This window comes from Cotesia glomerata, linkage group LG4, assembly GCF_020080835.1.
Source record: "Cotesia glomerata isolate CgM1 linkage group LG4, MPM_Cglom_v2.3, whole genome shotgun sequence".
NCBI classification, from domain to species: Eukaryota; Metazoa; Arthropoda; class Insecta; order Hymenoptera; family Braconidae; genus Cotesia; species Cotesia glomerata.
Genome location: NC_058161.1, coordinates 10,037,508 through 10,053,227, shown reverse-complemented (window position 1 = coordinate 10,053,227; position 15,720 = coordinate 10,037,508). Strand labels below are relative to the sequence as shown.

The following is a 15,720-nucleotide window of genomic DNA, read 5'->3' as shown; positions in this document are numbered from 1 at the left end:
ATTTGTTAACTATTAATAAGTACTTATAAACTATTTTAATAAATTTACTTTCCTCTCAAATAAATATTTATTGAATGTTAAAAAATATTTATTAAAATTTAATAAATTAAATAATTGTCTTCGAATAAATTAATTTATTAATAGTTATTAAATTTTTCTATCAGCGTATATTGATAATCAATAATTTGCAAATTTGATAAAAAACTTTGTTCATTACGCATCGATCATGGATACGATTTGCATAACTTGTAGTTATTACAAACTTTGCTCTTCAAGTAGGTCTTGTAGGTAAACAGGTAGTAAATTAATCTTTCAAGCGTCAGGTTCCAGGTTCGGTTCCCGCACGCGCTGGTTTTTTTTTTTTTTTTTTTTTTTTATGGAAATAACTCTATATACTCTATAAATCATATAGGGCCATTTTTCGTATATAATTATGGATGACTATATATAATTATATATAATCTTTTTTACCCGGGCAATTTAAAGATCTGGCCAGATCTGTTTATATATGGCCAGATCTAATCCGTTTTTCCCGGGTAATCCCGAATATTTTAATATATATTTCTATATGTATCGATATAGATCACAAAAATACATTTCAACTGCAAAGGTTATCAAAATAAAATTTAGCTAGATAAATGCAAATTAGTTTAGTAAAATTTTTACGAATGGTTTGAAATTATTTTAATAAATAATTGTTCGAATAGTTGAGTTTTAGTATGAGAGCATGTATGATAAGAATTTAATCATATTAACTCTAACAATGTAGACATTCTTTTTATTCATTTAATAATAAACAAAAATGAAATGTTTTCTGATCTTCGCATTATTTTCAAAAAACATATTGATTTAATTAATTAACTTGATTTTGTAGAATAAAACTTTTTTTAATTAAAATAAACAAAAAAGTTTTTTTAAACTCAATTAGTAGCACTGTATATTAATTTTAGTTATAAAAGATCAATACTAACAAAGAAAATAGAGCCAAAACTTATTAAACTTAAACTGGATGGGAATGAAAAGCTAAAACTATGATCTCCACGTCATTTATTCTTAAATATTGAGATTAAATCTCAAGTAGATAAACCAAATTAAAAAACAAATATAAAACATCTATTATACGATAAAAAAAAGTAAATCATCCTTTATCGGATCTAAGAGATCGTAGATCGAGTGCAACTGGCGACCGAAGTCGACAGATAAAATACGGGGCTTAGAATAACCATGAAGAGGGTTAAAAAAAGTAACTAGAGGTTGAAGTGAAGCGAAAACTGTGCTTGGTACAATTTAAAATGATAACAAAGTAAGCGCAATTAGACGGTGTAGTTTAGGAGGAAAAAGCTGCAAAAATAATAATTTGAGAACTATAAGATGCGGATTTAGATGGCAATTGAACTCAAACCCTGGAGATGTTATTACCTTTTTTTACTTGTTAAAATTTTTCTAGTAGCTCCAGGTGGTTCTGGGCACATTCAACACTGGTTGTTAAAATATCGACCCACGGAGGGTAAGAATCGCAAGGCGCAAGCCTGGACGACATGATTGTTGGACCAAGTGGTGGCGCCGGAGAACTAGGAAGAGGATAACGGAATTGGTAGTAATCTGGACAGTCCCCCGCGCGCGGGCGGTGGATCCGACAGACCCTCTATACATGCTTCGACAGATTGAGTTTTATCAATTACCGAAAAATTAAATCACGGATTTTGATTATTACTAATATTATATTATTTTTAGTGCAAAAATGATAACTGATTATTTTTTAATTTTTTACTACTGCAACTGAAAATATTTTTATTAATATGAAAGTTACGGAAATGTATAATGTTTTTTTAAACTATTTTATCAGTGCAATTGTGTACAAGTGTAACTTGTAGGAAAGTTTAAGTAGATATAAAATAAAACTGAGGATTTATTTATTAAATATGTGACGACTGGAATGATTTAGTAAGCAACGAACGAACCAGTAAAAATAGCTTTTATTAAAAATGAAAAAATGGAAATACTATAATTATAAATTATAAATATAAAGATTTTATTTATTTATTATAACGGAATTAAGAATTTAAATTGAATACTTTTAGATAATTATTTAATTTCACGATATCAGGCATCGAATATCCGGCCCTCACGTCCGATAATTATTGTAAATTTTATGTAAGAATACAAAAAATTACCTATTTAATTTGAAAAGTAAATAAAGAAACAAAGAAAATAAGCTCAATACAAAGAATCCACTTGACAACGAGAAAAGTATTCAAGGTCAACTAAATATGCCTCGGCTTATAAATTACATCAACCCTGTTTGAATAATAAAAATACGAATAAAAATAATATAACAAGGTACATCTAAAAAGTAAATAAACCATGTCCCAGAGGCAAATTTTACCAAACGAGGAGTCGTACCTGAAATCAGGTCGACCCTCGAGAATTTTCAAAACAAGTTTCGCGAACCCCAATCTTGAACGGCTTTACCGAGCTTCATCACTTCAACAACGACGAGGTGGACTTCATTGTTTTCTTATATCAGCTATTCTTTATGACATGTACATGTTAATATCGCCGGATGTCGAAGTAACGACTAAAGGAATATTCGCAGTATTTTTGGGTTTAAACCTGGGATTATTAGCTCTCGCTGAACGTGGCACCCGAGCTAGAGATAAGCTTTGGACTACAATGCCACACTTGGCTTGGCAATTATCTACGGCTCAAATATTAATACACTTGTTTCTTAAAAACAATGCTGTCACACCGAGAGATAGCTTTGGATGGTTACTCTTACTTCTTTATCTTCTTTTTGCTACTCTACCACTTAGACTGCTCCATGTCGCGTTACTCGTATTTGGTACAGCCTCAACTTATATCGTTGCCGTGATTGGACTGGCTAAAATTCCTTCGCAAACCCCAATTGAAGTTTTGGTAAGTCAAATTTTGTTATATACTTAAAATTTTTTTTTTAATTGTATTCATTATCGGAATTTTCAACAAAAACCTCAAACACAAATATTTTTATATATGTATGAAGCGAAAAAACTATAACTACACATCCAAAGATTCAAATAACTGGAATTAAAAATTATGATTTTATGATAAATATTTTTTTATATAAAATTAATGAATTACTTCTATTAATTTAATGAAAAATTTAACAATTTTTATTATTTATTTTACTAGCCTAATTCTTTTGATTCTTATAGGAAAAAGAGAAGAAAAACTTCAGTATTAAAATTTTTATTGTATAATAATTTCATTTCGTCAAATTTATTCTACGTAAATTTAAATAATTAAAAATCAGATCTCAAATAATGGCAAAAAAAAACCGTTTTATTTTTTTAAACATTATCAAAACCTACCAAAATAAAGTAGAAGATCAAATAAGTATCAATCTTCTTTTATTATATTACTATTCATACCATGTTAAAAAAAAAGAATTATCCATGTATATAATTCTACAAAAAATGTAATATTTGTAGATAAATAAAGTGATGAATATCAATCTAGTTTTGGAATAAATTTTTTCAACTCATCAAATTAAATATTCTACACAAAATTTGAAAGATGAATAGTACATTAAAGAAATAATTATTAGGTAGTCTTGAGTACTTTTTTTTTTTATTACGCTTAAATTAAATTATGACTAAATAATGGTGTGAAAACTATTTTGTTTCCGTGAACGAAGGAAGGTATAACAATAAAAATATTCGTAAAAAAAAATAGGGGAAAGTTTATTTTTGTAAACCATTCTCTATATAGCTTAATATCATGAGCCGTACAAAATTTTGCTCAACATTATCAATTCTTTACTTAAAACGGAGAATATAAGATTTTATAAAAATTATTTTAGTAGTTTCTCGAGTAATTTTGATGATTTTTTTATAAATAAAGATATGTGTGGTTAACATAATGTTATATCAATAATAAACATTAATTTCTATCATAACGTACTACTAAAAAGATACAATTTACCGAAGGTAATCTATACATCTATAAACGACTTTGATACATGTGCCGATGCATTAATTACAGTTGAGTGAAACTAAGTGAATGGTAGTTTTAAATAAACTTAACCCGAGTACCGTGGTTTCTGATTTTGAATTAACTCATTCAACAGAGCTTACAAATATTTATAAATAAATGATATCAATTAATTGATTATTATTTATAAAATATCGACGTAATCTATTATGAGCCAAGATGTAATTCTTTTTGTTAAAAATAATTGACACATTACTTTAACAACCTCTCTTTAATCCTATATTGTATAACATGATTTATGATATATTGGATAGTCATTATACGTAATATCCTATTGCTAATTGATGATCAATTTGATGAATATCTATTTAACAGAGTAAATTATATTGAAATTTAATTAGAACAAGTTCCATTTTATAATTATAAAATGTTTCTAAACTAATTAACTAACGAATTATATATAGTTAGTAAAAAAAAATTCATGTCATCTATTAAAAGCAAAAAAAAAATACTTTTTTTTTTAAATAAACAACATGGCACAATTATGACTGTTAATTAACGTTTGTTCATACAAAATATAATTCAATTAAGTTAATAAAATCACTTCTGAATCAACGTTGAGTTAATTGAAACTATATGTATTCGAATAAATATAATTTTACGCTGCAATCGCCGAAAGTTGTTCTGTTATCATTTCCTCTGCTTTTCCGAGCTTCTGTGATTGAATAAAGCGCGCTCTATTTTTGACGCGTAAAAAAATTAAATTATCCGGTTAACTTCATGTTTCTTTAGTACTTTTTGCATTTTTTTTATCTGTCAATCTACAGTTTAAAACTCAATATTACACGAATCTTTTCACCTTGATCTAATTACTATTCTGCGCTTTTTATAGATGATTTATTTGAGAATATTATTCGAAGATTATTTCTACATTCATCAATGATTTTGAAAATTCTGGATTAGTTGAAACACTCAAATAAATTTTATAAGCTTTTAGAATTTTTTTAATTTTGAAAGGATTTTAAAAATTTTATAGAAAAATCTTCAATTGATTGGAACTAAATAAGAACTCTTCAATGTCAAATACATTGTATAAATTCTTGAACTATTAAAATCATTTTAGACAATCGAGAAATCTTGAAATTTTTAAGTGAATTCCAAAACTATACGAATAAAAAAACTAACTTAATTGCAGAGAAAAGTCTTGACACAGTTAAAAAATTTTTCTTGATTCAGGTAACTTTCATTTAGTTTGAAAATTTTTCTATTTAAATTAAGATAATAAAATTCGTCAAATTGATTTGTTGAGTTTAAAATTTTTCGCTTAAATAAAATTAATTCTTTTATCAATATGTGTCTAGAATATTTTAAATAATTAAAATTTTTTGATACTTTAGAAAATCAGTAGTAAAGAAACCGAGAAAATTCAAAATAAAAGTTTATATAAAGTTCAAAATAATTGAATGTGAAAAGTGTTAAAAAATAACTACATAAAGTAACAAAGAGAATAGAAGACATGAATGAAATATTTCAGATAATAACAGTGACACTGTCAGCTGGAGCAGCGATTCTCGGTGCATCAAGTTACTCGTTGGCAGAATTCCAACAACGTCGAGCATTCTTAGAGACCCGCCAAAGTTTGCAGGTTCAGCTAGTAATCGAGGAGCAAAGTGCCGAGCAAGAACGATTACTTTTAAGTGTACTACCGGAACACGTGGCTGTAAAAATGCGTCAAGATTTGGGAGCATCATTTGACACCCAGTTCAAAAAAATTTACATGTCAAGGCATGAAAATGTTTCGATACTCTACGCTGATATTGTTGGATTTACGGCTATTTCATCAACATACAGCGCAAGTGAACTCGTTAAAATTTTAAATGAGCTTTTTGCTCGTTTTGATCAATTAAGCGAACGGTAAATAATCGTATCAATATTTTTATTCTCGACAATAGAATAAAATTACACACCTACACTCGGCACATGAACAAACACAATAGCTTTATTCTATGTTGAATCGGAGTTGAACCCTCTTTCCTACTCTCATATGTAGTTTCAGTTTCTACTTTTTATCGATTTACTAAACTCTCTTCCTCTATAACTCGTAGCTACAACAAAGAAGAAACATAGAGTGAATTCAAGTAACACAATCAGAAAACGATTGTTGTAGATATAGATAAATACGAAAACGAACATCAAATAAAATTTTTTAGAATTGTTAGGTATAAAAAAATTCAAATTAATGAATAAATAAAACGTTAGTCATTTTAAACTTCACGTTAAATTATAATATTAGATTTCATAAAACACTGTAACATTTCGTGATTAAACCTGATATTATAGAATTTATCGAGTTTCAGATAGTTTATATATTTTTCATCACGCAAGCTATCAATTCAAGCTTTATTTTTTTATTTAAGCTTTTTCTTGAATAATGACAATATCATTACAATAAATAAGTTATATTAATGACCTAGACGAAAAAATATTATGTCATCATAATAGATTTCCAAAATTTTCAAGTTTAAAATTAACGATGTTTCAATCAATAAGTAATTTATTTATTTATAAGATTATGGTACTTACCACGGGGTAACAATATACATAATAAAAGTAAACATAGACGTATTCTTAGAAATTTATCAATCGTCGCAATCTACATGATACCAAATTATAGGAATTCCAGAAAATTACAGCTACACAGAAAGTATAAATTTTTGGGTAGAGAAAAATTTTTCTTGACTCAACAACACGGAAATAAAATAGGTGCTGCAACATGATGCAATCCTGTGGGAGTAAAATGATTTTTTCGTCGGGGTTAAAGAGATATTCAAATTGAAAAAAATAATAAAATTTGTATAAATTTCAAATTTTGAAAAAAAAAAAATCGAATGAAAAAATGAATTCGAACTCAAAAAAATTTCAATTTAAAAAAAAATTTTTAATTAAAAAAAAAATTTCAATAAGTGTTGCAGCACTTATTTTTTTTTCTGTGAATAGTACTTTAAGCGTTTTCTAAACTTCGAAGAAAATGTTTTAAGCATTTTTTATTTATTTTTTTATTATTTGGGTCTCTAAGCATTTGAAAACTAAGCATTTTCTCAAATAACCCCCCCCCCCTCCGCCCTATTATAAATAAGATTTTTTTTAGAAAAAAATGATATCTAAGTTTTTACGATAATAAAACATAATTATCACAATCACTTGAAAATATATACAAACATAATTATTTGAATATTTTAATTAGAATAAAATTGATGTGATGGACTAGTTTTATTCTATGTTACTAATATAAAATAGGTAGTTAACACGAATTTCATTCATAAAAGTTCATAAATTTTATCTCAAATATAAATCCGCTTTTGCACCAAGAACCATATTATAATACTTTTATTCTTGGAAATGAGTAGTTGCTTAAAATATGTTATAACAAACAGTTAATAGTGTATAATTTTTTAAGGTACGAGCAATTGCGAATTAAAATTCTGGGTGATTGTTACTATTGTATCAGTGGTGCTCCAGTTGAGCGACAAGACCATGCAATTTTGTGTGTACACATGGGCTTATCAATGGTAGAAGCAATAAAATATGTTCAGGCGACGACGAAAAGTCCTGTAGACATGAGAGTTGGTATTCACACAGGAGCTGTACTCGCTGGTGTCCTTGGTCAGAGGCAGTGGCAATTTGATGTATACAGCAAGGACGTTGAGCTGGCTAATAAAATGGAGAGCAGTGGAATGGCTGGGTAATTATTTAATAACTCATCAACTCGAATCGAAAAATTGAGCTTACAATAACCAAAAAATAATGATAATAATCATAATCTTTTGATATTTTTAATACTGCAATGACTGAATTGGTGCATACTTTTTTTTTTTTGTAATAACAATCTTGAATTGTTATAGAAACTAAATTGATTTCAGAAGATGAATTTAATTGTAATATTTCAATAAGATTCAATTTATTTTGAAGTTCTATAAGGTAAAAGACCCAATAGCGGAACGAGACCCAGTACCTGAACGATTTTAGGATTATTATATTATATCTTGTTGAGTATGATGTGGAATTTTAAGAATTTTTATTTTTTCGAAATCTCAATGTTTTGGGTATGAAATAAAATATAAGTAAAATTTACAAGTCTATCAAAAATATTAAAAAAAAAATAAACGTTATCGGACCAAGCTGAGTCCTATGACTTACCTCGATTCCTTAAGGAATTTGCTAAGAAAATAGTCAGTAGTCTTAAGCTTGTAAAAAATTTAAAAAGCAACTTTTTCAGTAATTTTTTTTTTTTATGTGTTCGTAGAGCTATTAAGAATTCACAGTCTTAAGTGTTTATAAAAACAAAATTAATTAAAAGTATTAATTGTTGCTGTTCGTCTATTGGTACACTTAAAATTAGCTCGACCCAGTACCGGAACAGACTGCCATGTTCACTCTGCCGCCTGACACATGCAGTGTATTGTACTAAAGAGCAAGATTTAGTGCAATAAAAAAATTATTTGTGGTTTAATAATTAATACAGTGCGTATGTTTGTTATAACAATATCATCAAATATGCATAAACTTCAGTTTTAAAAATAAAACTAAATTTTTGTAGTTAATATTTTTCTCTAAAACTAATTTATAAAGTTTAACGTCCAAATCTTGTGTTTATTTGTATTACCAAATTGAAATGATATATTTTTTCATGAAATATTATTTAATTCAAGAGTATTTCACACTATGAAAAAATATTCGTCGTTAAATTTATATATCAATTAATAAATTGTGTACAGGTTTTACTAAGATGCCAAAGGTCAAAGAGAATAATAAATGTTCAGTATAAAAATTATATTTTTTATAAATAAAATTATCTCTTTTATAATTAAATACTATTTTTAATAAGTTTAATCCCTCAACTAATCATTAACTTCATTATAATTTAGATGAAGCATAATTTTAGCATTTGGAGAAATTTTTATGATTCACTGTTCCGGTATTGGGACAACTATGTTCCGTTATTAGGGCTAGTCATTTTTAGCGTTCCGGTACTGGGTCTTCTGGACTTTTTCGAAAAACATTTTTTTTATTTATTAAACTTTGATTAAACTTATATTTGAATTTGTTTTCACACAACTAAATGTTTGTTTCAACCGATCTATTAAATTGTAACGTCCACGTTTTCAAAAGTATAAATATCTAATTTGTCCCCGGCTCGAAATTTGCTCGCCGGAGTCCAGGGTCATAAACGGGGATTACATTATCAATAACAAAATATAAACAAAACCCTTCATTTTTAAATAAATCCAAAAAAGGAAACCTCTTTATTGGCCTGATCATATTAATAAACGATATAAACAATATAAGCAAATTAAACAATATAAACAATACATTAGAACAACAAATATCAAAAGCTTAAGTGATAATATGTACAAACTTGATGTCAAATTTAACAATAATCGGACATATCGTTTCTTTTCCCGTTTTCTGTGCCACCTGGTGGCTAAACTCTGTCTACTATCTTTACAAAGTGGTAATCCTACCGATGGATACACCCTCAGTCGCGGCCCTACTTACCCCTAATCCCGTTTGGGTGCTTGGAAAGCAACCCTTTCCGGCTACACTTACCCCTAATCCCGTTTGGGTGCTTGGAAAGCAACCCTTTCTGGCTACGCGGTGGCCAAATTTCCCCCACATGGTCAAGTCAGCACTTTCATCCGGTCGGTTCACGATACTTACCTGGGCCTTGGTCAGACTCCAGGTAGAGTATCATCCTCTGGAATTACTTGGTGAAGAGTATTCGACCGAGTAATTCTCCCGAGAAAGAATTGCTTGGTTTATCGAGCCAAATTTTGGCGTTTATCATTTTTCCCCCAACTCTTTTGTAACGAACCGGAAGGGTCGTTTTAGACACCTGTCCGGTGTCCTCGAACTAGCATTCAAAAATAAATATTTATTATTTTAATCGTAATTTCCTTCATTCTCTATCCATTCGTCTCGCCAAATTCTAAGTTTTTATTTTCGAAACTCAATTCTTTATTATTTTAATCGTAATTTCCTTCATTCTCTATCCATTCGTTTCGTCAAATTCACAATTCTTTATTATTTTAATCGCAATTTCTTTCATTATATATCCATTCGTAGATTTTCCATACTAAATTGTCCTCGGGACTTATAAAATCTTCGTTTACCTAATTTATTTCTTACAAAAATAATAATAATAATAATCGTCATTTCTTTCATTTTATATCCATTCGTTGATTTTCCATACTAAATTGTCCTCGGGACTTAGAATAATTTTGCCAGTCTTTTAATTTCTTTTACAATTTAATCATACCTTCGGTAATAATAATATAAAATTACAAAAATTAAATAATAATCGCCGCACTAATAACAATAATTGTTTCTATTAATTTTCAAATAATTAACTAAAATACTCAAATACAAAAAGTAAAATCTGCGTCATAAAATTATTTCTTTTTCAAAGTTTCCTGTATAATTTTAAAATAATAAATACTGGTACACGGTCTTCGTCGTTCCGCTATTAGGCCCTTTACCTTATACTTCGATAGAAAATGGATAAAAAAATTTTGGAAAAATTCCACAAGTACACATGTCACATGCTCATTTTGTTGAAAATATAACAAAAAATTAAAATTAATAAAATCATAATTAAGTAAAAAAAATAAAAGAAAAAACTTAAAGCTGCAATAGTTATTTATGTACCTTGGGCGAGCCACGCGCCTATACGGTCGAGGTGATATCATCTCGACCGTATTTGTGTGTGGCTTGCCCATGGTGCTTAAAAAATTTTTCGTCCTATGGCGGACGTATGCGGGTTTTTATGTGCAGGGGATACTCAATTTTTAAATAAATAGCGTACGACGCCATAACCTTCTAATCCTATAAATAAAAATACATGAAAGTCTTGAAGTTAGTCATAAGTGCGCTTTTCAATTAAAATGACAGTTAAAACGTAAGCTAGTCGGCTGTATAGAAATTGGTGACGCAAGCGTGGCATTGTCCGGAACTGTATAAAGTTCTATACAGCCCAGTAGATACTGGCGCGTACGCGTATTATTTACAAATTGAGTGTCGTCTGCGCGTAAAAATCCCCATACGTCCGCCTAGGACGAAAAATTTTTTAAGCACCATGGGCAAGCCACGCGCAAAAACGTTCTCGGCGATAATTATTTGCAGCAGGGATATAAAGCCTCGACCCTATCGGGCCTCGGCCTTATACTATCCCTGCTGAAAATATTTCTCCATTACAAATGTAAACATCGACATAAACGACAAAATGACCAATATAAATTGATATTTCTTAAAAATATAAATATAAATATTTTCAGAAAAACACCTGAAACTTTTACAATATTATAACTATTGTTTAAAGTTTCGTAATTTAACAAAATGTTTTAACTTTTCATACAATTGTGACTTACATGCTCTTTTCCTACATTATGCTCCAGACTAGAAATTTTAATGTAAGACCTATTGGGCCCGTGTTGGGTTTCTTAATAGGGACCCCACATGGGGATGTCACGCAAAGTCCTATGCGGCCCTCATTGGGCAATCTCTTTTAGGTCCCAATGGGGAAATCCCCATCAGAACCCAATCTAAATTTTGAAAGAAAAAATATTATGATTTTCGAAAAGATTAAAAATAATTTAAGATCACTCATATTATATTAGACCTCATTAGTAAATTTAATTTGAATTGAAATGAAATCGTTGATCGAAAAAATCCTTGTCGTGAGTTGGGCTCGAACTTGCGTCCTTTGGGTCCTTAGTCCTTGACGTTACCGCTGGTCCAAGCAGGAGTGCTGATGAGGAAAGTTCCTATCTCGTATATACATGAACTTTACCGGTTGACTGAGACATTATTCATGTTATGCTCAAGCTTTAAGAAATTGTTTTTTTTTTTTTTATTTATCCACTTTACTGACGTGAAAATACAATTTTTGCATAAATTAAATAAAAAATTTAAAAATAAAAAACAAAAAAAAATTACCGAAAAATGTAAAAAAATTGAAAAAATCAAAAATAAAATTCCTTAAAACTGTCCGATTTAATTTGGAATCCCCCTTATACTAACACAAAAAAATTTTTTTTGAAAATTAAATTTTTTTTGAAATGCAAGTTATTTTTTGAAATTTTATTGTATAGATAAAAATTTAATTATGAAAAAGTTTAATTTTTCTTACAATATAAATTCTTTTGCAAATGTGAATCCTCAAAAGTTGGATATTTTTCAAAAATTGAATATTTACATACTGATAATAAAAATTATCTTCAATTAAAATTTTTTTTTATACTGAGAAGAAAAAATTCTGAGTATGATTCTTGTTTCAGCAACATCAAAATGTATTTCAGTCTAAAAACTCATATAGAAAGAAAAATTCCTTTACTGGAGACCAAAATTCTTGGCTCAAGAAAATTTTCGGATGCCTGAAGGAAGAACGAAGTTGTGTTGGCCGAAGTAAAAATTTTTCTTGAAATTCTATTCTTGGTGGAAGTAGTTTTTTCTTAATTCAACTTATCATAAATACTTGATACAATAAATTTTTATATTTGATCAAGATTTTTAGATACTTTAAGGAAGCAGCGCCACCTACGTCAGTTAAGAAAAAAATTTCCTCACCTTGAGAAAATTTTTCTCTTAAATATTTGACACCGATTTTGTATTATTTTAGTGTGCACCCTAGCGGATCGCTATACACTAAGTATACACCAAATATACACGGTGTATACGCGGCGTATATACACTGAGTATACACCAAGTTTACACCAAAAATTTTTTCTAAGTCCCATTTTCATAAAAATTTTCTAAGTGCTGTAAACAAAGTCAAAAATTTTTTAAGTGTGACTGGAAATAGCCTGAAACGAATCAATAACATGAATCTAAGGTGTGTTTTTGTGGTGCAACACCTTCTGAGTGTACGCTATTGGAAAATTTTCACATGACTCTCATCTGAAAAAAATTTTCTAAATTTGCATAGTCCCTGAGTACAGTCTACTTGTTAAGTGCTATCTGAATTAGGTAAAGTACCCAGTACTTGAACAGATTTGACGGTGTATTGTGTTTGACCACATTTTAGCACGTAAATTTCATCATAACTGACTAAATCAAAGTGACTTAATAAAATATATTCTATTCAATTAAAATATAATTGGGCACCGCGCCATCATAATATATACGTGACTGAATAAAGTAGTCAGTACTTGTCTCGGATAGCTTAACTGGTAGAGCCCTTGGCGCGTAACCGAGAGATCTGGGTTCGATTCCCAGTTTGGGCTGTCTGATTATTTTTTCAATTACGGAAAAATTCCCACTGAGTAGGTCCCCCCCTTTCCCCTATCCGTTCTTTCCCAACTCCCTTAAAATTTGCTTTAATATGACAAGTAAAATATATTCAATCCTAAATATATTAAAAAAAAAAAAAAAATCGGAATTACATAAAGAAAAAATTTTTTTTTAATTATTTAAAAAATCCTTCAAGAGCCCCAGTAGTTGAACATTAAACTGTGACAGGCTGCAGTACTTGAACACCTCTGTACCAGAACTTGAACAATCATTTAGTATGGCTTTAGACACTTTGTGTTAGAATAAAAATAAAAGATTTTAGGCCTAAAAATAAGTATTTATTATATATGACATTAAAGTTAGCAGTCACTTGACTATTTTTTAATTTTTTTTTAACAAATAAATAAATTTGTTCCAAAAAATTATTTTTAAAAAATTTCATTCTTAATTTTTTTAAATTTCTAAATGTCAATTTTTTTTACCATAATTTATTTGTTAAAAAAATTCTTAAAATTATCAAATATCTGCTAAATTATATTATAAAATTAACATTAAACATACATTTAAGTCCTTTACTTTAAGAAACATTCAAATGTATTTTTACCTTTTGTTTACAATGTGAGGTTAGAACGTGTAACTCTTTTTTTTATTTCTCAAACACTAATATTCGCCCTAAAAATAATAAATTCTGTTTATAGTTTTTTTTATTTACTTTATTTGTATAATTTTTTTGTTACGATACGATTAAATGTATTTTTTAAAACACTTTAATAGTATATTACACTACAAGGGCAGAAAGTTGAGATTCCTGGCTTAGGAATATACTCGGCTTCGCCTCGGGCATCATGGCGCGCAGTTCAGGGCTCTGAAATTTCTGCCCGTGTAGTGTATACTAGTTTTCTTGCTATCCGGTCGAAAGTACACAAAAAATTGCTTTGAAAAAAAATTGATGCCTGCCCCCGACATTTGCGAAAATATTTTTCTTACTACGCTGGTCGAAAGTACGGGGTTCCCGCTGCGATTTCATGGCAGAAAGCCTCAGTTTTATGCCGTGATCAAGTCGCGCATGCGCCCTACGACGGGGAGCCGAAATAATGTATTTATGCACTGACAACGAGACACGAGACGGCAGAAAGTCCGAAAGTCGGTAGTCGCGCTCACTCTATTGCTTATGTTTATAAGCCTAACCTTACTTGTGATTGTTATGAATGTATCTGTAACGGACAGGTCTCGGTGCTGCTAGACTTTATTATGAACCGATATAGATTATACTTCTGGTAGCCTTCGCAAGGGCCAACTCGGTGTACCTGAACAGTCGATGAATCTGGAACAATACGCGTAGGTAATTCCCTTGGTCTCTTTCAATACTCAGCTTCTCGATGCTTCAAACGGCAACGCAGCATTTCTGAAGATTGGTCTAAGCTGTTATGAAGATATACTTCCCGTGGTCTTTCGATGGCTAACTCGATACGCACATACCGATTCCGCTGCTTATCTAATCTGGTATATGAAAGCCTTGCTTGTGCTTTCTGACGATTATTGTGAGGTTGACCATCTCTTGTTATGATCAACATAGATCGAGGTACGTTTGGTGTACCTTGGATGAATAGATTCGCGAGGGTTAACCAACATCCGACTTTGATTCTGGTACTTATTTCATGAGTGTACCGAGTTAGCGTATTTCTTAGGGAAGCAATAAATTCTCTAAGTAGGTCGAGTGAGGCATTACACGTGCAGCATCTTTACTAATACTAATGCTACCGATGTCTCATGACTACCACTACTAACACTCTTCGTATTGAATAGTCGATGATGTCTACTCTACTGGGGTTAGTTACTTTACCGGCGTAGGAGTAGTTATCGTAGAAAAATGGTATCAAATTGATGTCAGGTTGTTGTGAAAAAAAAAATACGACACGGAATGAGGATCCAAACGTGGGGATAAGTGAGTATGAGAGAAGTATTACAATTACAATATATCTCCCTTGTAAGGAAATAATAATAATAATCGGAAAATCCACATGAGTTACACGGGGCCGTAACAATAACTCCGCTAAAAAAACTTCGGATTCACTCTAGACGCGAATTGTTTAATTACTTTACTCCAAAACTCTGAGTAATGGGATTAAATTTTAATTTGGATTAAGATTTACTCCGAATTCATCCCGATTTTTTACAATGTATTTTTAATCTCGTAAAATTAAATTTTTTAAAATATAAGGTTATGTAAAATTTGATGAAGCTCAATTTTGTAGTTTTTATTTAACAATGTTAGATGATTTTTTTTCCTAATTATTTTCTATACTTATCGGCTAATTTTTATTTTTATTTCTTATTAATTTACAATGAATATATGCTAATAATATAAGCTCACAGATCTTTGGGTGATTGATTTTTTATATAAATAAACGATTGTCTAAATTTAAAAATTATTTCTTCATGCATCTACTCTCAGGTTAGGTT

At 29.6% G+C, this 15,720-nt stretch overlaps 1 protein-coding gene and 1 long non-coding RNA gene across 2 annotated transcripts in view; one reads left to right on the top strand and one right to left on the bottom strand.

The window, feature by feature from the left end:
- The first annotated feature begins 1,580 nt into the window (after positions 1–1,580).
- Positions 1,581–15,720, top strand: part of LOC123262566 (adenylate cyclase type 3-like) — a 51,498-nt gene continuing 37,358 nt past the window's right edge. The window contains exons 1-3 of the mRNA XM_044724801.1: positions 1,581–2,916; positions 5,507–5,886; positions 7,430–7,714. Of these exons, the coding sequence (XP_044580736.1) occupies positions 2,365–2,916; positions 5,507–5,886; positions 7,430–7,714 (1,217 nt within the window). The 5' untranslated portion in view covers positions 1,581–2,364. The remainder of the gene's footprint in view (positions 2,917–5,506; positions 5,887–7,429; positions 7,715–15,720) is intronic.
- LOC123262586 lies at positions 4,217–13,969 on the bottom strand. The gene is made up of 3 exons (XR_006509000.1): positions 13,862–13,969; positions 9,084–9,087; positions 4,217–4,227 (listed from the first exon to the last, which is right to left on the bottom strand). It is a non-coding gene; the product is annotated as an uncharacterized LOC123262586 (long non-coding RNA).